The following is a 25,149-nucleotide window of genomic DNA, read 5'->3' as shown; positions in this document are numbered from 1 at the left end:
TTTGGGCTTTTTTTGGAAGAGTTATATTAATGTAGTCCTGTATTATTTAAAAAAAAATAATACTTTTTTCATTATTGTTTTGAAGATAACATCGAATAGAATCACTCCTTTACAGATTGTGAGCCAGAACAAAATCCTTGTCACAAAATTTTGGTTTCACCTAGGGGGAGGCATGCAGATACCCAAAATGTGTGAAATTACATTGGAAAAATAATTCTCTGCCTCACAGAGCATTCTTATTTCATGGTTGTTTCCGAATTAGGCAGTCCTCAAATAAAATATCTGTTTCTTTGGGCATGTCTAATGACAGCCAACCTGTGCCCTGCAAAGTCCTCCAGTTCATTGCACTGTGACTTTGTACCATCCTATCCAGACTCCATCACAAAGTTTGTTCTGATTTCCTAAAATAGCCTCACACTGTGCCAGCTTCAGGTTACCAGACATTTTGTTTTATTTGCCGAGAAAGGATCATTCTTTTCCTTTCCCTTATGTGTCCCTACGCTGGTCTCCCATTGAGCTGCACATTGCAGAACTACATACAAACTCATCCCATGCTTCATTTACTCCAGCTGGCAACATACTCTAGGGACGGGAGTGAACTCTGGGTTATGAGGAAAGAAATACTGTGAAATATGAACTCACCTTTCTACTGTGTGTGGAGATTTTGTGTGCATATTTGTGCACACTTTTTTTTTTGCCTGGTGCCCGAAATGAAATGCTGTTCTTTGCTTCCGAATACTCTCCAAGGGGACACAACAAAAGACCCAGAGATGCCAATTAATCAGATTGGGCTGAGGGAGAAAATAAATGTAAAGGTAATCCAGAGTTATTCCGCACTACTGCTGCACTGTTCCTAGGATGGCTTTCATGTTTAAAAGCATGGATACTTCAGAGATTATCAGAATATCAGACAGTGCACCTATGAACCATTAAACGCTGGCCTACATTTCGCTAGCTCACTGTCATATATCACCACCATCCTTCTCTTTGTTGTCCTAACCTATCTTAACTCCTACCTTACTGGGGAAAAGAAAGCCCAAGAAGGCTACTTGTATGTAGCTCTCTGCCATCTGCAGGCATAAGAGTCATTAATAATGCAGCCCGCAGAAACGAGTGCTTTGGGACATCTTTATTTCTCATCTTAATAAATTACATCCTTTGGAGGTTGCTGAAGTGGATTTCCCAGTGCTGGAGATCAATAAAGCTTTCTCTTTCTTAGGTTGCTTTTCTTTTTTAAAAGTTTTTGTCAAATATTGACTGGCATGGGCAGGTACTGTGTTTCTGTGAGAAACTAACTTGCCAAGCTGTGACCTGCCTACAGCAATGTTATTGCAGCTATTTTAAGAGATTGAAAGAAATCCTTGACTCAGAGCATACAAGGAAATAGGAATATAGAGGAACAGTGGAGAACTGCTGTATTATACGACAGGGAATTTGTGACATGTTTGGTAAAATCCTTTGACCTAATGAGTTTCCAAGGGGTCCAAGTTTCATCCCCAAAGTGCTTAAAAGGTATGTGGTGATGATCAGCATGGTAGAACCATGCCAGCACTTTAAGGCCATAGATTTTACTTAGTTTGTGTTTTGAGCAATTAATCTAAATAATCTTTGCTTTGCATGTCTGTTCCACCTGCTTCTCAAGATGCTGTTTCTTCGGTGCCGTTTCTGCTGAGATTAAGTTACGTATTAAACTCAAGGTGGGTGCAAATGAAGACCTGAACAGAATTTAGGCTTGATCTAATGTGAGGAAAGTGAAGGGAAGAGGTTGGGGCAACAAGAAAAAACTTCTGCTTCTGGATATTTTATGTTATTTGGCTTTAATTTGCTTCTCCATATAAGTTGATGCTAATGGGCTGATTGTAGCTTTGGCAGACTTCTAGTATTTGGGCTGAAATTTTTGATGCTGCATGTCTGTCTCAAATCTTTCTCTTCCTTTTCCTTGTTCCCTTCCTCCTCCCTCCTTCCTGACAGATGATACAGAGAAATAGGGCACAATTCATCTGATGCTTTGAGATACATAATTTAGAATGACCTAACTTGTGTTCTGAACTCTGTTGGCTGTGCTGGATATGTCTCAGTGACTAAACAAAGAATCTGTGGAAATTAGCTCAGTTCCAGAGGTTCACATTTCAATGAAGTAACTCTTACCCAAGACCCTGAAAGACCATCTGAACCATGGCTTGGGAAATCAGTTTTATAGTGTGGAATAATTTTGCAATGCTACTCATGTTGTTCAGATTTACAGCTTTTTCCAAAGGCTAATTATCTAGAGACAAGCTAAGAGAATGGGCTGCAAAGGTTGGGATCGCCTGCAACATTATCATCATTGTGTCATCTGAAGTATCTTTGCTTTACGAGATAGAGTGCAAAGGCCTTTATTTCCTGCTGAAATAAAGAAAAAGAGAAAAAATACCACCTTTTCTCTAGTGGACCAAAGGAAGGAGACTTGGATTACCTTTTGTGTGAGTCAACTTTTTGACCCAGGCCTGAACCCCCCCTTTCTGTTCATGTGTCTGAACTACAGTCACTCTCACCACCTATAACCCAGAAAAAGGTCCACAGCCTTTACTGCTCTAGGTCAGTGGGAACAGGAAAGGCTGAGAAAGCATTGCAGTTTTCTCATTGCAGTTTTCTCCTGAGACACAAGTTCACTCCATGCTTTACATGCCTTTTTTGCTGCATGGGAGGCAGCTCTGAGTCAGAGCCCACGTGACTGGATACCTATATCTATTAGCACTGCAATAATCTATATTTCAGAGAAAACAGCTGACAGAATATTCACACTCTATAGAGCCCTCTCAGAATTCTAACCCAGTTTGATTATCCTCCTCTTTCTGGAAGGTACTTCCAAGGCCTCTTTCTGAAGCTTTCTTCTAATTCCCTGCATAACATCTTCTTATCCCAACACTGACTTTAATTTCAATTGCTTTTCTTCCTCCTTTAAAAATATTTCTGCTATGCTCCAGGCTGTCCCTATACAACACAGACTCTTCTGAGCTAATCAGACTGGTTTTCTGCTTTATTAGCTTTCTGTGTGCACAGATGAGTAGCACATTGTCTCAGAGCAAGGCAAACCCATGAGCTGCTGAGATGAATGGCTCATCTTTTGTTCACTGTGGTGTTAGATGAGGGAAACTAACTTGGATATAGATGTTTCACTTTTAGACAGCCAGATTTATGTGACATGAATTCCATCCCTGGTGTTGCAAGACCACGTGCTGTGGAAGTGCCTAATATTGTCCAAATGTAATGAGTTCATTAACCACAAAATGCGACGCAGCTGGGTGAACTTAGGCTGTTTGAGGTGCAATAGAAAAGTAGGACAATAGGAAATAGACAAAAGAAAGGAATTCTGCAACTTGCTAGTGCTTATGCAGTGACTTATCTTTCAGTGTAGTAACAAAACTATAAAAAAAGGAAGAATTTTCATCTCCCTAAGGACAGAAGAGACAGGGTTCTAATCCAAGGCCTGGGGTATGTTTGAGAAATCACAGTAGTAGGGGATCATGATAATCTCTACTCAGCGAGGAGTCAGGGATCATATTATATCTGTTCTCTTTTTCATCGAGATGGACTGAACTTTAGCCCATGAAAGCTTTCTATGTTGTTGCTTACAAGTGCAGAGGAGGCCAATGGATATTCATCTGAGACATCACCACAGGCTGCCAAGTAAAAATGCTCGATGAAGTACAAGCTGATATACTCAGAATGGCTCTGCCATTTGTTTTGGAAAATGACAAGAAATTGTATATAAAAGGCAAAGAAAGATAATTTGATCATTCTCTCCAAACTCATAGGGAATTTTTCCACACTTCCAAGTATCCTTCAGTCGATGACAAGGTTATATCTGACTGTTTTCTGTATGCTGTCACTTATTTATTCCTTGGGCAACAGGCAGTCGCTAACCTTTTTTACCTTTCAAAGCAACAGATAAATCCCTTTCATTCTTTATTTTATTACTTCAGTTTTGCTTTCAGATGGTAGGCTTGTTGATTTGTATCCCAAAGACAATATGTGTTTGGTGTGCTTTTGCTGGAGTTCATAGACTCTGTCTTTCCCATGGGTCCTTCATTAGCTACAGGGCCAGTCCTCTGGAGTCTGCCTGTACTAAGCAGTACAATGCCTTGTTAAAGATACCCCTGGTATTTCCTTGCAGCTGAGACCATGCAACACCTTGCACAGACACTGGTTTGAGTCTGGGGAGCAACAATATCTTCATAATGACGGCTTTGTCTCAAGATAATCAGTTCAGCACATCAGCAGATCTAACTAAGTGTGTCAAGAGTGGCATCACAATCCAGTTAATATAATATTTAGAGCTAAGGAGTTGATTTGAAGGTGCTGTACAAGTACTGCACATGGGATAATCCAGACACAACAGGAATTATAGGCTCTGGCCAAAAGCTGTGTTTTTCTGCTCTTCCTCTGGCTGTGATAGATGTCTGCTCCAGAGTGATGCGGTTAAGCAGACTTATATCCAGCCAGATCAGTTCAAAGCAGAGAGCAATGGCAATGTTGATGGATAGGTAAGAGGCCTTATAAGCTCATACGTAGTACTGAAAAAAATTAGTTTCACCTGTAACCAAGGCAGGAAATGCAGACTACCAGTCAAGGAAAGCAAATTAATCAAGTAGCTCTTGCAAAACTTTGATATGTCAGATAGAGAACACATTTTACTGGTTGTGGAGTAATGATTCTGAAGGACCTTGCCAAGCAGCACTTAAAGCTCTGCTGGAATAGAGCAGCACATAGTTACATTTATGATCTCATATTAGTTGCATATTAGCTATGAAGTGCCACATACATCATCAATGCTTTAAAAGGGTAATTGACCTGCCTGTGAAGATGAAAACTTCTCACATAATTTTTTACTTTGCCTACTGATGCTTCTTAAATGTGCAGTAGTTTATAAATATTTCCCTGCAACTGAGTATCCATGGTCTTTAGTTAAAGTGCTCTTGCCATTTCACCAGGTCTCTGGGGACATCAACAATGTAAGGGCACAATAAATCTGACCGATAATACATTAGGGAAAATAATGCTAATTAAGGAAAGAATTGCTGGATGAATTTTATGTGTGATGTTATATGGGAAATCTGCCAATAATAGCAACCCTATACACAGGGAGCTATGAATTGTATTCCCTAGTCTCTGCTTTCGTAAGCCTATGGCTGTTGTAGTTGCAGAGATAAGCTAGAAAATCTTGACCTTAGGTGAATGATCTGCTCATGTTCATCTGAATTTTCAGAAAGCCTGCAGCAAGAGTTCCAAAAAACAGACTTCCAAAGTCATTATAATGTTGAAATACTCAGATATCCAGAACAATCCTTAATATGATGAAAATTGTATTACTTATAAAAACCAGGCATTTTAATTGGAATTTGTTTAAAAAATCAAGTGCTTGTTAGATTTATACACTATATCCTGGCAGGATATAAACTTTAAAAGCCCAAGAAAGGCTGGGCTTTATGATCATACCTATAAATGAATGGGATAGAGAGGATTTAGATTTTCATAAAAGATTTTTATGATGCCCTCACCAAATAAGGATTCTACTTTGAGGGAAAGTAGGTATCAGCTGAGATTAGAAGAGCTGAGTGGCTCAAACACGACTGATTTATATTAATTTAACAGGCTTCTACCATACATTGCCCTAATGTAACTTCTTTTGTGTGATCTTTGCCTGTGGTGAATGCAGCATAATGAAACTAAACCAAAACTAAATTGTACTGCCTTGAATTTAATTTGAACCAAGAAGGACATATATACTTACTGTTTATCAGCTGTGACATGATGAATTTGTAAGCTGATAAAAATTTTACTGTGTTTTTGACCCCTAAACAAGGAGAAAACAAAGCAGCAGGAGTATAAAATTCTTTCTCAAAAGTAAGAGTGAGTGCCACGAGGAGCTATGCTAGCATAATCTCATATAAGATCTGAAAGTGAACAGTATGTTAGAAAAATTTGCAGATGATGAGGAAATGAATCAGATCTTCAGAAAGCATAAATTGGGATATTTTTCTTGAACTGGCTGAGTGACACATTAAAATCTGTTCTAGAATAGTTCTGAGAGTTTTTTTGGAAATGTTAAGAAGATTCTATAAAGCTAAAGTACTAGGAAATACAAGAGCTGTCAGGTTATGCAGAAATGATAAGGAGTGTACTTTGTAAAGACAAATTATAATACTCTTACTGCTTCAGGGAATTTCAATTTAATTGAAACGACTCAAAGGAAAAGAAAAAAAAACACTTCACCAAAATTATAATTGGGGACAGCTGAAGTAAAACATACAAGGAAGTTTTTAGGTTGTGTTAATAAAAGGTATAAAAATAGTACTGAAAGTAAGAAAAGGCCATGACATAGCTGGAAGTCAGTGCTCTGTTTTGCTTACCATTAGTACTTTGGTGTCTTAAACTCTGGAGATGGAATTTTCTTTGGTTGCCCTCATCAGCCTGAGTAAGCAGAAAGAAAGAAAGAAAGAATGAAAAAAAAAAAAAAAGCAGTAACTCACTTTGTCTGAGATTAGGTATAGAACCGTAGAATCATTAAGGCTGGAAAAGACCTCTAAGATCATCGAGTCCAACTGTCAGCCCAATCTAACTTTTCTTTCTGACTATTAAAGACTGAGATGAAGAAGGCATTAAGCACCTCACCCTTTCCCTTCCCATTCTTCAGTAGAAACATTCCCCTCCATATCCAGTAAAGAATGGAGATTCTCCTTGGTTCTCTTTTTGTGGTTGTACTTGTAAAAACGTTTTTGTTGTCTCTTACAACAGTGGCCAGATGACTGAGTTCAAGCTGGGCTTTTGGCTTTCTAATTTTCTCTCTAAGTGATCATTACAGTATAGAAATTGCTCCCTGGGGATACCTACCTCTTCTCAATTGACTGTAAAGAGAGCCTGGGTAGACTGGGTTAACTATAGAGATCTAACAATTGGGTGTCACCATTGCTGTTTAATGTTTTCATTAATGACTATGATGATGGGGCAGAGTGCACCTCTTAAAAGTTTGGAGATTATATATATTTGGGAGGAGTGGTCAATAGACCTAGTGGCTGATCATGGTCCATTCAGGAGGAAATAGAAAGGCTGGAAAAATTGGCAGAGAGGAACTTCATCAAACTGAAGAAAGAGAAATGAAAAATCCTGCACCCGGAGAGCAATAATCCTATGCATAAGGACAGGCTGTGGATCAGCTGGCTGGAAAAGCAGTTTTGCAGAGAAGGTCTTAAGGCTCCTAGTGGACATGTAATAGATCCTGAGCCAGCAATATGGCTTTGGGTAAAGAAGGCCAAAGGCATTGTCAGCTGCATGAGGAAGAGCATTGGCAACATGTCAAGGGAGGTGATGCTTCCTCTCAGCTCTGGTGAGACACATCTGGAGTGCTGAGTCCAACGCTGGGCTGCTGAGTACGAGAGGGACTTGAACGTGGTGCAGTGAGTCCTGCAAAGAGCTACAAAGATGATTAGGGAATTATGAGGAGAGAATGAGAGGGCTGGGGCTGTCTAGCCTAGAGAAGAGAAAATTCAGGAGGCTTTTATCAATGTGTAGAAATATCTGGGACCAGTGTTTTTTAATATCTTCATCAATGATATTGACGGCAAGATCGAATGCACCTTCAGCAAATTTGCAGGTGACACCAAGCTGAGTGGTGTAGTTGTCACACCGGAAGGATGGGATGTCATCCAGAGGGACCTGGACAGGCTGGAGAAGTGGGCCTGTGAGAATCTCATGAGGTTCTACAAGGCCAAGTGCAAGGTCCTAAACTTGAATGGGGGCATCCCCCGTCCATGATGGGAGATGATGTGATGGAGAGCTGCCCTGCAGACAAGGACTTGGGGGTGTTGGTTGCTGAGAAGCTCGACGTGAGCCGGCAGTGTGTGCTTGCAGCCCAGAAGGCCAACCGTATCCTGGCTGCATCAAAAGAAGCATGGCCACCAGGTCAAAGGAGGTGATTCTGTCCCTCTATTCTTCTCTTGTGAAACCTCATCTAGAGTACTGTGTCCAGTTCTGAAATCCTCAACATAAGAAGGATACGGAGCTGTTGGAACGAGTCTGGAGGAGGGCTACAAGGATGATCTGAGGGCTGGAGCAAGATGGATGGGGCCTTGGGCAGTCTGATCTATTGGAATATGTTCCTGCCCATGGCAGGGGGGTTGGAACTAGATGGTCTTTAAGGTCCCTTCCAACCCAAACTATTCCATGGTTCTATGATTCTATAGTCTGATTGGAAGGTATAAAGGAGAAGGAACCAGGCTGTTCTCAGTAGTGACCAGCAAAAGGATAAGAGGCAATAAGCACAGATAGATATACAGGAAATTCAATTTTAATATAAGAAAACATTATTTTTATTGTTCGAATGGTCAAGTACTAGAACAGGTTGCACAAGGAAGTTGAAGTCTCAAAATCAGGAGATCATCAAGACTTGACTAGAAATGGGTTTGAACAATCTAAGACACGTGCTCTAACTGACCCTGCTGTGAGAAGCTACTTGCCAACCCCCAGTTCTGTGAATCACACTTATAATTTATTTTTCTTGCAAACCACATTGCTCTGATTTCTTTCCTACACAAGTCCTCAAGATAGTCAATGAAATGATAATCCTACTTCATGAAGAAATATGTGAACACCTGAATTCTCATTTGCATACAGGAGCCACAGCATCTACAATTTATCATTTTCTACTTTTGTAATCACGTCTTTATCTTCATTGTTAAAAAGAGAGTTTTAGTAAAATTCATAGGTCTTTTCTGCACACTGTGCAAGGGAAAGAAAATAATCAAAAAAACTATTCCCCCAGATTGAAAAAGGACTATTATTGAGAATTGCTGACAAGCTTGCTTATTCTTTAATATTGAAATGCCTAAGCCAGGCAGCAGGTTGACTGTATTACTTTCAATTATATCTATGCAAAATTACTGCTAGCATTGTATCAGCTGTTTTTTAAAAATTTTCTTTCCTGAAGTCAAATGCGACCATTTGCCTGAACAATGGAAATACTGAATATTAGAAGGGACTACATTGTCTGTCATTAACGGGCACTTTGCAGCACACAATACCCACACCAGTCCCCTTGTTAGAACAACTTCTGGATGTCCTACAGATTGCATGTGTCCTTGTGGACAATCCTGTGACAAAATCCAGATTTCTTGTTGCCAGCTCTTCTAGGCAAATCATGGCATTTCTGCCTGAGGCCCTCAAGACATTCACGTCTAGGTGTAGCAGTAAATTCTTTCCTGTCCCTTGTAGTAGTAAATCCTTTCTAAAGATCCACTTCTTAGACTTCCTGATTTATCACCCTTCAAATCCCGTTTTGTCATTGACAACAGATATAGTGAGTGGAAGCAAGGACACTAGGGACAGAAGGGCAGAAAAGTGAATAAATGTCTTCCTAGTTTTAAAAGAAAGATAGAGCAAGATTCTCAGCTGCTGTGATCCATGCAAATATTTTAATGTCAGCGAATTTAGAAAGATTAATCAAGTAAAGGACAACAACCCAAAATATTTAAAATCCGAGAAATGATAAGTGTATGTCAAACATATTAGAAAGGTCATGATGTTGTTCTTTTTGTTTGCCTTAATGGGTTCGTTCTTTACAGACTACTTACTGTGTTTAGAGCTCTTACTCTGTGGTATCCAGTTAAATTTTCATTTAGATTTTCTGTTATCTTAAATAGTTCAACATCAACTTACTGACACCGTAAACAGTCTAATTCCTTCACAAGCCTTTTTAGCACGTCAAATTTTGCTATTTTGGGTTTCTTACTGTTGATTCGTATACTTCAGAGAAGACCAGGGGTGGGATATTCTGTCCAAAGTTAGATATCCACAATGTTAGATATCCACAATATGAGCTAGATGTTAATAATTCCTTTACATTCATGGAAAAGAAGTAGAAAGTTTAATGTAGAATACTAAAATAGGTCAGACAAATTGCTTTCTTTGTATTTCTACATTTTTCTGTTGATGGTACAAAAAGGAACTTCACAATGAGACCATATGTGCTTATGTGTATTCTAGGTTCCTAAAATTAGGTGACATGTCCTAGGTGACTGATGGATTGCTTCCCCAACTCTGCTTATTTCGTGCTATCAAGAGCCTCAGTTGACATGAGGAAGGTTCACCGTGCCTTCCAATATAAATTAGGGAGCTGGTGTACTACATTTGGGAAGTTTTTGGAGGGAAATAACGAAATGCACTGGATTTCAAACATCTTATTGAGAGTCTATAGAAGTCAGAGTATCAATAATGTAATTACTTGTTCATATATAAGCCAAAGATGCACATCTAACAAACTTTGTGCCATAAACAGCTGTGGAGTTCTCTTCCCTGGAGAGAACTTGGAGTGGTCTGTGAGCCAGAATGACTGGAGTATTCTCCGTGTCTTCTTTCTTTTGCATTCCATCATTCTCCATCGATGTCTATCACGCCTAGGGAATCCTCTTTGAGTCATGAGGAAGTACTGGGATAGCTGTGCATGTGGCGACTGACTTTGCTGCATTGTAGAGTATTCGATCAAGAGAAGCTCAATTGATCCTGCATATTTTCGAAAGCTTTTTGATTTCCACACTGTAGTATCTCAGTCATAGTATAGGAGAAGAATGAAGTGGGCAGCACTGACTAAACACTCAATTAAGATTATTTAAGTAATGAACTCACATTTGATTACCTCTAGTCTAAGGCATTGTGGGTCAGCTTTGAAATTTATTGCTTTTCTCTCAAACCACTGGCACGCATCCCAGAGGACCATGACAAGCAGATCAGGTTGTTTCTGTCTTTTGGGTGAGATTTCAATAACAGCTCTTAACTGCCTTAAAAAGTCACTAAAAATCCTCTTTCATTCATTCCATGGGTACACTTTGTCTGAGGGGCTGTACAACAATTCCACCCATTACTTGATATGATGAGGTTTGATTCTTTTAAGCAGTGATTCTTTCATCCCTCCCTGGAAGTAGGCACGTCCTACTTGGAAAGGACTCACTGTATGTTACAGACATCATATTGTGTACTTGTCATTTACGGGCTTCTCATGGTGCAATTTTGCTCACCAGTCTTTTGACATCTGTAGCATAGTTCATATGTGAACTAAGCACTCCACTGTCTCTTTTTAGATAGTGGGAACAAACGGGGACTTGAAACAACACGTTTTGCCAGAGCTTTTCTAACCTGCCCTTGAAGAACCTATGATTTATTACTGAGTAACACAAAGAATCTGCTGTGGCTCTGTAGAGACTGAAAGTCTCTACAGCAGAGAAATGAATTCACCTTCATAGATGACAAATGACTTTCTCAAGTCATTAGTTGACCAAAACAAGTAATTGTATTTTTTTCCTTCCTGTATTTCGGCCATGCTTGAAATAATTCCCTGAAGCTCATTCCATTTTAGCAACAATTAACTGATTTTCAAATACAGATTTTTATATTTGGAAACTGTATATGTGTAACTGGAAGGTGCAATCCCTATGCTATTGGCTATTATGACTTCATTGATTTTAATTACAGCAGTGGATGCAAATAAAATAACAACATGAAGCACCCATATCTCTAATTTACAAATGAAATTACAGAATTTGACTACCAGTGACATCAGAAAATGATATGATAATTCAATTTTCCCTTCCCAATACTATATTCATATATTTCTTTCTTTTTACGGTACTGAATGGAAATGGAAATGTTTTATAAACATTGCCTGTATTCCATAAAGTTATTTTTCTAATAAGACATAGCTGATAGTACCTGTCTGTGAGATACCTTTGCTTATTTTTGTAATAAGGGGATTCCGTGCCTATGTATAACATGCGTGCTAGGAGCTGCTAAAAAATATATACAGGTTCTGCTGCAGGTCTGGGTCATAAGTTCATAGAACTGGTAGCTGTTATTACCTAATAAACACTTGAGTCTCTGTGGATGATGGGAAGACCTCAGTCCAGTTTTTTAAGCTGGTTTCCATGACTACCTTGAAGGCAAAAATTAAGTCTATTCTTTTACTTTCTCTGCAAAATATGAAAGAAAGGCAATGAAATGGTTTTCAGATGTTCTTGTCATTCCTTTAGAAGTTCCTTTGAAACCAAGATAAATCAGAAACCATCCTCTCTCCACTTTTCAAATCTAGTGAATACCAGGTTAAAGTAAAACTGGGTTGTAAAATATTGGAAAAAGTGTATTCTGAAGGTTTACCACTTTTCCACAGGGTATCTGTCCATCCATTTAGACAGGTATTTCACACCCTTCCATTGTATTTAAACCACATTTCTGATGCATAACAGTGGCAGAATAGAAAGGTAGAATTCAGTCTTCGCAAACTCTCTGACCTTTCAGGACTGGCCTGCTCACAGGAGTGCAAGTGATGAAGAAATAATTTCAAATTCTATATTGTTAATATGTCTGTCTGGTTCTCTGTTGATTCTGTTAATGGAGTGACTTTCTTTTTCCAGTTCCTCACTGCTGAATGTCACCGCGGATGTTTGCTGTCCTCCTCAGCTGAGATCTTATCAGTCCCTCATTATTTGATAAACAATCAGAAATACAGTTAAGTAATTAAATTCAGTACCAGAGCAGAGCAAGAGTGACTGATTGACTGAGGATGGAAGAAAGCAGATCAGCTTAGAAAGAATATTATGAATCATTGTTCTCCATTTAGTCAGGGTCTGGAAAGACAGGACAAAAATTTAGAGCTTAATTTTCCTTTTTATTTTTTTTATTTGAAAGACTCTCTCCTTTCTAAATGCTGATGTCTTGGCAGTATGTTGCAGGCAGTATGAAAATTGGGTATGGTCTGATCATAAAAGTTCTTTCACCTTTGTCATCCTTTTATTCACTTTCTTTTTTTGGTCTGTTTTCTTTTCAGTCTTTTCCCCTTTGTTATACTTCTTCACATTCCCTCTGATATTTTAAATGTTTTTTGAATATACCCTTGCTTTATCCTTTATCTAACTGTATGTCTTGTATCTCTTATTTGTTCTATCTACCATCCCTTTATTTTCTTCTTTCAAACATTTACTTATCTGTTCAAACATTTCTCTGGTTGTGAAGATGCATGTCAGTTGTGTTTATGCCCACAGTGGTGATTAATGGTGACACGTAGGAAAGCAACATCAGAAAAGAAGATTTTAAAAGGGGTCTCAGCATTTACACTTGGAAATAAAACAGATCAGAGGAAGTCCTGTGGCTCCAAGAAAATCTACTGTGACACAGCTCGTACTCGTGGGGCTAAGCACTCATAGCTTCCTAAGCAGAGAGGTTGTAACTAAACTACTTCAGCATGGTCTTCACCAAGCTCTGCATCCTGATTATAGGTAGGGCATCAAATAAGTCTTCTTCGTAAATAAGGTATCAAGATCTGAGGCAGAAATGTGTTTTAAATAGTAGTGAGGATTGCATCAAATCAGAGATTGAGACAAAGAGGCTCCCTTAAATGAAAAACTGATTAAGGAATCATCATCATTTGGAGCAAGTGGGATATTTTAAACACTGGGTTACAGTAGGAGGAGGTGCTAGGAAAAAAATAATGTCAGGTACACAATTTTATTTATGTCCTGACCTAGCTCCTTGGGAGGAGCCAAGCAATGCATATAAGTCAATCCTGGTTTATGCCATGGATTAATTTCCTTTGGGTACAATATAAATTTTGCAGCTACAGAACCTGTTTCAGTGGTTTGTATGATACAAGTTACTGATCACGCAGACATGACTTTTATCTATAAATCAAGTATCCAAGACCATCTATAATAGTTGCAATCCAGAGAATCATGGTTGATCTCTAATACGTACAACTCATTGTTCAGGTGTTGAGTTCTCTGTTTGATGTCCATTTTTTTTTCATTTTCATGTTTTCAATATTTATAATAGTTTTCCTCTGTCACTGCAGAGATCTGAGCCTTGATGTGAAGACCTTAACAAAAAGATCTGCAGGAAGCGTGTGCTTCAGCGAGCCCTAGAAATAGCATTAATAAACAAGACTTAACGAAAGTTCAAAAATAAGAGAGAAGATGGCCATCGACTGGAAGATCTACTTCTTCCCTCTCATACTGCTTCCCATGGTAAGGAAAGATGTTTTTATTTACATTGTACTGATACAAATACATATTCCCAAGGCCAGCACTTGCTAAAGGTGAAGGATCTGTTACTGACACTCATTCTGTATTTTTCTGTGTGGCCCAACAGATAATGTTATGACTTTTGCAAGGTCCTTTCTTGATAGGAATGGTTGGACTCGATGATCCGGTGGGTCTCTTCCAACCTCGTTATTCTATGATTCTATGATTCTTTGTGGGTGAAATAGAACTATGATCACTGCTCACTCTGTAGAAGGGCAAGCCTATTCCTTAAAGGGATTTGTTCACTGTTTGTTTCCAAGATTAAAAATAAAATAAAATAATAATAAAAAAGTAGGATTCCAATTTCAAATCCATTGATTTAAGATTACCAAGCCCATTGTCACCCTACACATTGTGGATGTATTTAGCCTCATGTAACAGCCATAAGACCACTGAATAAAGAATACTATTTCACTTTGTAACTGCAAGGAACAGAATATAACCCTTATAATAAACTCATATTGCATTCCAACTCAGGTGTTTGCTAGACTGTTCTTTGTTACTTCTCAAGAAGTACTGCACAGAGAGATACTGTTACAAATAGCACTAGTATTTAAATCCTCTGTCTCATTCTTATTAATAGTCTTCTGTAACTTCCATGAAAATGTTTTCCAGTTGCTTAATATACAGATATTCTTATTTTACTGCACTTCAGCAGTCACGGTGGAGTTGGAATTATGGTTTCACTTGATGATCTTAAACGTCTTCTCCAGCCTAAATGATTCTATGATAAGATTCTATGATTTAATAGCCAGGTATTTTAAATCATTCTTGACATGTATTTTGTTTTTATTTTTAAATAAGGCTTATTTAATATGGTAGCCATGTGATCAGAGTACCTTTCAGCAATTTTTACAGAGTTTCTCAATTGTGACCTCTTTTACAATGCATATCAGTCGGCATACAAGGCTTGTCTTTATTTTGACAAGCAATAAGGCACGTTTTTTTCCTCCTAGTTCTTATTTAGAGACCAACTTAATTACTTGCATATCTGAAATTTAGCATTTTTCAGCTGAATTTTGTAGAATATGAATAGAACTGGTAGTATATGTCTGTTCATGCAAGCAATATAGTTCCTTCCTATACAACATCTGGTCTTTGAATTTCTTTCTAGTGCTTTCTGACTGTTGTCTAGCTTTACCAATTGGGTAGAAAGTATTATCTATTTACAAAGTATGTTTAATTTTTATATAGTAGCTCAAAAAGAGTTATGCCAGACTTCTTCTAAGTTGGGGATGGGAAAAAATTCCCACATTTTAGAACTTGTTTTAGATGCTTATGTTAGTATGAGATTTCTGTCTTCTGTCTCTGAAAGGAGGTTAGCTCAAATTCAGATGCATTTTTTTTGGACATACATTAGATTAATGTAAACTCACCTTGTTGCTTCTGGTTTGAGACCTAGAGTTTGAGACAACTGTCACGTCTCAGTCTGTTAGGAGCTCCCATCTTGCAACTAAGCCTAGGACAGCCTGAATGTTTTCTCATCTCTAGGTGTCGGTGAGACACATCCTACACTGGGTGAAGCTGGGAAGTAGATTAGTGGAGCTGCTGAACTCCTGGGTTTGCGAGTAGATTTTTCAGACCAGAACAAAATTAATTTGATGGTCACAGGAATAGAAAGGCAAAAGGCATTTTTTTTAAAATGATCAGTGACCTGCAATGTTTCAAGATTTTTGGCATGCAGCTTGAGACCAAAGGTGTTTTCTTATTTAGAGGTGAAGAATTTTTAATTAAGGGAAATAAATGTGACTGAACATATCTCTTGAGCTTTCAGATGGCTGACCTTCCTGGCAAATGCAGAAGGACAGCAAGTTTCCAATTCCTAACATTTCAGGACATAACTGTGATCACTGAGCTAGATAATTAGTGATCAGCTTCAGTTTTGGAAAGAACAGCTCTCTAATGAAATACTATGAAGCAAACCAGAGCTAATAAGAACAAATATGCTTTCACATATGCAGTTTCTGCAGTGTTTGAGGGCTTATTTATAAATGAAAGGTTTTATTAAAGTCTCTTGCAGGAATTAAATTAACATTTTTTACACGCATGGATGTGTGTATATGCTCATGCACTTCTTTGGTCAGTGAAGAAACTTATGCCTATGACAGATATTGTACCATAATTTGCGTATAATAGTGATTCTTGATTATATTCCCAGGTTTCTTTTCACAGACCGGAGTTCAGGGATGACATGACATTATTCATGGTTCTTCCTGTGCTGGGAATCTGTCATAATACTTGTGGTAACACATTCTATCTCCATTGAGACACTCATTTTATCTTCAAACGCCTCTAACATGCTGTGCTGGTGTCTTTAAATTAATACTTTCTTGTCATGCATATTTTCAGGTTTTCTACCACCAGACTGGATGTGACTTTTTAAAAATGTAGGGTAAATTTGAATGTCATCCTAGCCTCCAAAAGATTCCTGGAAAAAAATCTACCTTTCTTTCCTCTAGATACAACTAGTACTGTTCAAGAAATCTCCAATTACTCTCAAGGAGAGCTCCTGTTTTCAGCAGGTGGGATTGATCCCTGTTTTGTGGTACAGGTCTCCATCCCTTACAGTCAGTGTGGCTGCATTAGCTCCTGAATCTGTGCACCTACACGGTTTGCAGTTTTTGGCTCCACCAAGAGATAGACCCAATTTACCCAGAGGAAAACAAAGTGCCTGAACTAATGTCTGCAATTACAAACAGGACAAGGGAAAGCAAAAAAGAGTACAAAAGTGTACTAATGGAAAATTCTAGGTGGCCTCAAGTATAGACTCAGACTAGACAACAAGAAAATAATATCCTAATAAATATTTAGAACGTAACACATTAAATAAAATCTAATTGTCAGAGACCTGGGGAATAGGTTTTTCACATGTTTAACAGGCTATTCTGTATTCACTCATCACAAAAGTGCGTCACCTAATTATTAATCACTTGGGACTGGAGGCAGGATCTAGAAGCATGATATCTGCTAGGTATTTCAGAAGAAATCTTGAACTTTTTTTTTTTGAAACTAAATGCTTTCCTAATTTTAAATGCTTACATTGCTATTTAACTGGTTTAAATTCTCTTTTTTGTTAGCTTGCCTGCTTATTTTTAGTGACTCTCATTCTTTTCTTTGTTTCATCTGAACTTCTCTTTTCATTTGCAAGTCAGTTTTCTTCATCCTACCTGGTTTTTGCTTCTGAATTCATTTTCATTTCCATTTTGATTGATTTCTCATTCCATTCATCTGTGATAGCAGTGGGCTTGTAGTTTATTGGTAATATTAACAACAGTAATAATAAAATTATTGAGGAGATAGGATCCTAAACTGTGGTTCCTTTGTCTGGTTCCAAATGTGCTTGAGAAACAATGAAATTCATGACTCACAAAGTTGGCTTAGTATATGAACTGAATTTTAAATGTAACTGCAATGCAGGTGTTCTAACTGTCTGTTATAATTCAATCAGATGTATTTCTTCAGCTAATCCTTGGAATTTCTTGTGGATACATTTTCAATATTGCCAAGCATAAATGTTGCAAATGATAAGTTTTTCATCATAGCGTTTCATTAGATGGCAAACGTATGTTCACCAACTTTGAAAAAAAACACAAAAGAGATGACAAAGGAAAGTGCAAATGATGCCTCGTTTACCAACACTGAAGTGCAATCATCGTGTGAGGGTCAGATGGGCAAATAAAGATTTGGATGTGCAGGTAGCATCTCACAGATCAGAGAACGAAACCTCAATCTGATAATGTTTAAGGAAATCACTAAAAGGTGAGGAGAGAAACGAGATGTTTGCTCAGACCCTGTTTACTGAAGGGGTAATATTTCTCAATATTTTGACAGTGTGTATAGTCTAGAGAGCAAAAACCTTCCTGTACCTTCCATTATTCATCTGTAGATGTCACCTCCAGTGCCAGGCTACATTCAAATAGGATCATCTACATTTCAGTATCTGTCATTTTTTTTTAAAGATGAGAGAGAGTGTACTCAGACATACTGCTCCACTTTTTTTTCTCCAGACCTACTGTGTCTGTTAGAGCATACATATTTCTGCACATTCCCAAATGTGAAGTTCCTCGAGCACAAACATAGATGATCGTGTTGGTCCCTGCTCTTTAAGTAATCTATTTTTTTCCATGCAGAGCTTAATGAATGAGTCTTTCTGCTTTATGATTTGCAACTTCTCATAACCCTGTTAGAGAGGTCAAGTTATCTGGAGGAATGCAACTGTCTCCAAAACAATGTACAGTTACACGGTACTTCCCTGTTCCTTATATGATGCAAATACAAATACTTACAAATATATCTAGGGAACTGCTGGGAATGTTCTCCAAAAGAGAGAAAAATCTCAGCTAGTTAAGACATTATTGCAGCTATAGCTTTTCCTTTATAGTATAAATAGATGGTGCTAAGGGCAATCAGTAAAATACAACAACCTCTTAAAAGCCTAGGCTTTGTTTAAAAAAGAAAGAAAAAAAAAGAAGTCCTGGGATGTGTCATCTTGGGTAAGGTAGTTTCAAAGAGAAGGTTTAGAATTTCTGGTTAGCTGTACCAGAAAAAAACATCTGTTAAATTCAATGTTGCAAAACAATGACAGTGCCCTTGATAACAACCAACTTCAAGCACCTTTCAGAGGCATAACAATTAGGGTCATAAGTTCCAGATGGTGCTCAGCCTGTCAGCTAGGTGGGATAGGTGGTTACAGAGGGTGACAGCTTGATAGATATCTCAGGTGATATCTCCACCTGATATACCTTTATGTCACTGGGTTTTTCTAAGAAAGCCCAGCATGTTGACACTCCTGTCTAAGATGCCTGAAACTGTTGAGAGACCTTGATGTTGTGTTGGTGCTCTGTCTACTACACTGGCACTTGTAATCTCATCCTGGGCATATCAGGTGTCAGTTACAGTTATTGAAGAATCTGAAGTAAGATACCCTTGGTTAAAATGTTTTTAAGCTTATTAAGCTTATTTTCCTAAAACATGAATGGCAACCAAAAAAAAAAAAGAAAATCTAGAAATAGGCTTATTTTGCCTACACATGGTTCAGAATGCTATGCACAGACACAGGTATCTACATATAACTTTGCTTTTTAGGCAGGCAAAATATCTAGGTCTTAAAAATGCATGGCAGCAGGTTACAAAGAAGTTGCCCTACATTAATGTGCTCATTTTCTGCCCTTTGGTAATAGTAATAATTTCCGTGACAGGCAAATAATATGATGACAACACAGATTTAGGGACATTGATATGATTGTTTTCCCTGCTGGTATGATATTCATGAGCTTGGAGAAGAGTTGGATGAGCAGTCAAATAACGAACTGTGAAATAAAAAGAAAAGATCTGTTAGAAAAGGAGCCTGTAAAAAAAATTAAAAAAATCAGAATCAGTGATTTTTTATATTGCTAAGCTATTAATATCCAGCACCTGGAGGGATATTATTCAAGTCTCTTGCAAGTGTGCTGCAGGCCTGCTCTTCCTTGGGTTTGCTGAGTCAGCAGCCTAAGAAGATTTACTGTGGAATCAGCTTGAAGTGATAGCTGCGATGCAGAACCAAAACTACATTAAACGAAAGAGGAAAAGGAAGAAAAAGAGCAGTAAGAGATGAAAAGAATGTGAAGAAACCCACACTTGCAACACTGCACTGTTAGGGGTTTGGTCTTTTTTATGCCCTCCTGCCCCTTTCACCATGCCTTGTAATTAATTGTTTCTTCCCAATCTGTTAAATAAAATCTACTGCTTCTTAGAGTGAATATTTGTTCTACAGCAAGAGTTGGAGCCTTCCTGAGGATCAAGTAGATGTGCTGTAAGCCTGCCTGAGGGAGCATACAGGATCAGTGCTTTGCCCCAGGGTTACACAACATAAGGTCCTCCAGATAACTGTCCAGAAGTTGCCTATGGAATAGCCACAGGGTTAGGAAGTAGGTGCAAGGCAGAGGGTACAGTGCTTAAAGCTAATTCCAGGGCTTCTTTTTCAAAGCGATAGAAACATGACTATTTAATCAAAATCTACAAGACTGACTAGAAAAACACTGCCAAACAGAAAGCCTAAGCATTGCTATCATTGCAGTCCCCAAGGGCACAGAACTCAACTCAATAAAACTATCTTTGTATCTCTGGGCAAAGGATGAATAGTTTGCTCCAGTCTAACTTGTACTAGTGTTCCTGAGAATTGTACTCTCAGATTTTTTTTTGTCCTTGTGGAAATCACTTGGAAGTGAAGATTTTGGAGATAGGGGTCCCTTGCATACTAAAATACGGTGACCTTTCTAGTATATTTATTCCATGTCACATAATGTTCGTTGTGCCCAAAACAGAGAACATCACCTTCCTCATGAATAGGATCTGCCTTTGTTCTCTGTGCATGACAGGGCTGCGTACCTAATTGGTGTCAGGAAATGTACTTAGGCCAATAATTAGCCACCTAATTACTGGATGTCTAAATTAAGATATTTAACAGTATTAATAGGTACTTACCTGTATTAAAATATGCTAATTATAGTTCTAGAGTCAGTGTCAAGAGATAGACACCTGTAGATATTGGTATAACCCATCTTAGTGCTCTCCTTTACACAGGGTCATTAAAACTTAGCTTAAACTAAGCTTTGGTTTCTTCAGTTTTCAGAAACCTTGTTTTTATTGAACAGTATGTTACATGCTATGAATGTCATGTGAATGATGAATACATGACAGTAAGTCACTGTTGCCTAGTTAATTGTCTTGCCGTATCAACATCTTGAGACTTATCTTTGTAGAGTAGTTTGTAAGAATATGAAAAATTTGGTTTACTGCCTTTCTTGGAATATGTTTTTTTAAATGGGGTATTGAATGTGTGTTCCTATATGGATGAGGGCAGATGTCAGTGGATCATTGTGTCTGTGCTAAGGAAAGAAAAAGATACATGCCATTAAATACTTTAGAATCTTTAAAAAATGAAATGAGATCTATTTTAGGGAGAACAGGAAAAATATTTTCCCCACATAATGGTATTTAAAAAATATTTTGTAGTACTTTTATAGAATTATTCTTTCTAATAAAGTTTAAAGTGTTTGACCTCAATTTCAACCCCCTTTTCCTTTTTTTTTATACAGAATAAACTTTCTAAATAAATATTGTCTTCAAAGAGGACACAGTATGGAAAGGGAACACTTTGTAACTCTCCTCTCACGTTATATAAAGGAATAAATGACAGTTTTTGTTTTTTCTTTTGCTCCTAATTCAGTTCAGACCATAAACTTAGTCAACATATTTCCTGTGTGAAAATAGTCTCTATGAACGTCTTTCAGCCAGATTTAATTTCTTTCGGTTGGTGGGTTTATTGGTTTCTCAGTCTTTGTGCACGTTCAGTGACTGTGCTTGCCATTCCAATATAGAATCACAGAATCATAGAATGGTTTGCATTGGAAAGGACTTTAAAGATCATGTAGTTGTATATCATGTATATTTATGCTGAAAAATTCTATTGAGGACCCAAAGTGATAAAGACTTTTACTGTTCCTGCCCTTCCTGATAACACATTTATGCAGTGCCCTTTTCTGTCAAACATTGCTCAGTAGGCTTCCTTTGGAAGGCAAAATTCCTATTAATTCTCTAAGAGGGATTGAAAAAGAAAACACTTGAATTTCTGTGCACTCTTTTCAAATACTTACAGTACTACAATTGCACTCTGACTCAGCATCTGTAACCAAAGTGGGTTATTCAGGGGTTATTTAGGCTAAATACAGGCTGCCAATTTGCTTATTTGAAGAGTCCTAAACCTGTTTATTGGCAATTTGAGCTAGTGGTGTTTGAAGATTTGAGAAGGGAGTGTACAGAGTTTTGATGGTTTTTTAATTTTAATTATTCTTGCCTGATAGCCACATCTGAGCATGTTAGACATTTTGGCTTAAAACTTTCAGACCTTTATTTTGGTTTAAAACTGTTTTAGACCTTTATTTTGTCTTCCTTGTTTGCTGAGGGCTTGCCAAATGACTGATAATGCAAAACGCATATTAGATGATATTAGAGATAAGCTCAAGCTCAAGGGTATAAATTTGTGTTTATTTCATTACAAGTATTAAAATGTTATATTTTCTTGCTGCCCTCTGGCCAAGCTGTTGTTAGTTCCTATATCTCTGTTAGCCAGCGTTATGATAATTTACTCCATTACTTAAAAAACATAACAAAATACATGCCATTTTTGCATTGCAATAGTAACTATACTCTTCTGCAATTACAGGCTATAGTTGATTTTAATACCTTTTCAAGCAATACAGATATGGAAAATCTGAACCTTTTTGGCCATCATGTATTGTCTATTATGTCTGAAGTAATACAGAAACACTACATGGACAAACTGCAAGCTAATTTAAAATAACTGTTGAATCTCATTGCATCTTTTCAGTCTAAAAGTTTTGACATTAAAAGCGATGAAGTTACTGTTCATCCTGTAACTGACTGTAGTTGCAGGCGTTCCCTTGCACCTTCCATTTGCAGAGTAGCTGTAGGAGAGCTAGGAATTGTGTACAGGCAGGCAATATCAGTTTGAACAGACTGTAAGCTACAAAAGGATTCTTGATTCCTGACGGAAAGCAGACAAATGTGATCACATCAATGCATATGTATTAATTTTTCCATTCCTCCAAGTAATCTATGTATCCTTAAATCTTGAATACTATGGGTGTTTTCAACTAAATCAGACAAAATTCTCAGACAAAATAATTTTCTAACGGTTTTATACAAACATTTAGGCAGACAGAGATTTTGTTGATTCCTTACAGAAAAATAAACATCAACAAAACGTCAAGCCCCATTAGACAGCAGAGTATCCAGACAGGAGGTCATCCATGTGATCACTGGCTAAAGCCTTGTACTGTTCACAAAACTCATCATCTTTTTTTCCTTGTTTTTAATCTAGCAGCTAATTCAAGTATCTGCCAATTCAAGGTCACTGGCAATTAAAGCAGCAACCTAAGGCATGAGAGCTTGAATCAAATGTTCTCACTGCTCTGTACAGATGCTTGATTTGAGCCATGTTGCAGATTCTTATTTCCTAGCTCTCTGTGTCAAACAATGGCAGTTTCCCTGCCCTGCCTCTAAAAGATGTGGAAGAGATAAATCCACTTAATGCTGAGATATGATGAAGTATTAGAGTGATAGTGCCAAAGACAGCTGTATGAGTTATGATAAATTTTGTTAATCTCAGTGCTGCACTGAGGTGAAGCCTGTGCTGGTGAGCTGCCTGGAGAGCTGTTAAGGGTTAATGAGCACTGTGAGACACCCGGTTTTCAGAGATTCTGAGGTCTATGCTTTCAACTAACCTGAACTAAAAAATATTGGGATCTGTTATGTTTCTCTTTTGCAGCTCAAGCCATAAACAAACCCATCAGTCTTACCTGAGTGAAACAGGACATTATTTTGTCAGCTCATTGCACTCAATCAACAATCAAATATCCTTCATTTCTGTCTTTTCTCTCATATTTCTTTGTACATGATCTGATATCTAATTTATTCTATCCACGTACATATACTGATGGTAAAAAGTGTGGCAGCTGGGAGTCAACCCTAGGTGCTCTGGAAGAGCTCAGATGGGGATGGTCACAGCACAGCACGCTGCCTGCTGATTTTCTAACACTGTTGTAAGGTCCCATGTAAATCTTCATCTGATGAATACCTTCATGTTTGCATTGACATACTTATTCCTTCTCCACTTCACTGGAGCTTATTTGTTCTGTTTATCTAACTGTTTACTAGCTATATTTTAATCTTTTAGGGATTGTTCTGTGGATTAAAGGAATAGACGGGAACTAGAAATGAAAAAGCTTATTTTACTTTGGTTTTCATTTTTTGGGGGGGGACTGTTTACAAAGGCTTGTAGTGACAGGACTAGGGGCAATGGCTATAAACTGCAGAGGGGCAGATTTAGAATACACATAAGGAAGAATTTCTTCACTATGATAGTGGGGAGGCACTGGAACATGCTTCCTGGGGAAGTTGTGTCTACCCCATCCCTGGAGGTGTTCAAGGCCAGGTTGCATGGAACGTTGGGCAGCCTGTTCTGGTGGGACGTGTCCCTGCCCATTGCAGCTGGGTTGGAATTAAATGATCTTTAAGGTCCCTTCTAACCCAAACTATTCTATGATTCTATGATTCATACTGTAACCTACTGGTTACAACATCAGCTCTGCAGATATTTAATTATAGGACACAAAGATGGAAATTCAATATCTTTTCCCTTTCGTGTCCATGGATTTTTCCTGTATCTCTGTTAATGAAATTCAAAATAACACCTTTTTGGATGACGATTAATATTTAAGGGGCTGGTAATCTTGTACTGAGATCAGCTTCCACTACATGGCACTGCTTACAAAGGAGGGTTTTGGATGTTGAGCAATGCGTAGCGGCAGTCTTCCAACTATGTTCATGGCTTTGGGAAAAAAAGAAACACCAAACAGCTGCAGAAGCTGGCAGAAGCCATTGTGAAATAACGCCATCAAAGTTATGGAATAATGAAATCCTGCGTTTAACAAAAATACGAAATTCAAATGGCAGGGATGTATATGAATAACGTTAGTCTAGAGAAAATTCTGTTTTCATTGCTGACTCCCTGCATTTTGGGACAGTGGGTTTTATTCAGTTTTTTTCATAAGTGAAAATATGACATATTTATATCTGTTGTCATGGGTGTAATGTAGAAATTGTGAACACAGTAATCTTCAAGATGAAGTAAATGACAGTTAACATGTACTGGAGACACTCAGAATAATCCATGAGAACATTATAAACCAGGTTCCACCAATTTTGCTTTCAAGTCCCAGTTTACATTAAGTATTTACTCTCATTATGCAATTTACTCTCATGGTAGAGGAGTTTCTTTCTCTTTAGTGTGCATTAGACATAGAATATTTACATAAGTTAATGTTGCCTTATGACAGCAAGAAAACCAAAGCAGTGCAAAAGAGCTTCCCTCATTTCTGACCATATCTTTCTCCACAGAAAATGAAACCTTCTTTCTATTAACTGCAATCTGAATAAAATTAAAAGATTGCTGCAATTTAATGTTACTATTTAAAGGGCTTTGGAG

General features: G+C 37.9%; 1 protein-coding gene across 9 annotated transcripts in view; it reads left to right on the top strand.

The window, feature by feature from the left end:
• Positions 1 to 25,149, top strand: part of ADCYAP1R1 (ADCYAP receptor type I) — a 134,188-nt gene that overhangs the window by 17,521 nt on the left and 91,518 nt on the right. For all 9 annotated transcript variants that reach the window (XM_069859217.1, XM_069859215.1, XM_069859216.1 and 6 more), the window contains exon 2: positions 13,871 to 14,042. In XM_069859217.1, coding sequence (XP_069715318.1) covers positions 13,992 to 14,042 — 51 coding nt within the window. In that variant the 5' untranslated portion in view covers positions 13,871 to 13,991. The remainder of the gene's footprint in view (positions 1 to 13,870; positions 14,043 to 25,149) is intronic.

The sequence above is a fragment of the Phaenicophaeus curvirostris genome, chromosome 6 (assembly GCF_032191515.1).
Source record: "Phaenicophaeus curvirostris isolate KB17595 chromosome 6, BPBGC_Pcur_1.0, whole genome shotgun sequence".
NCBI lineage: Eukaryota > Metazoa > Chordata > Aves > Cuculiformes > Cuculidae > Phaenicophaeus > Phaenicophaeus curvirostris.
The sequence above is the reverse complement of the archived record's forward strand: the minus strand, read 5'-3'. Positions and strand labels throughout refer to the sequence as shown.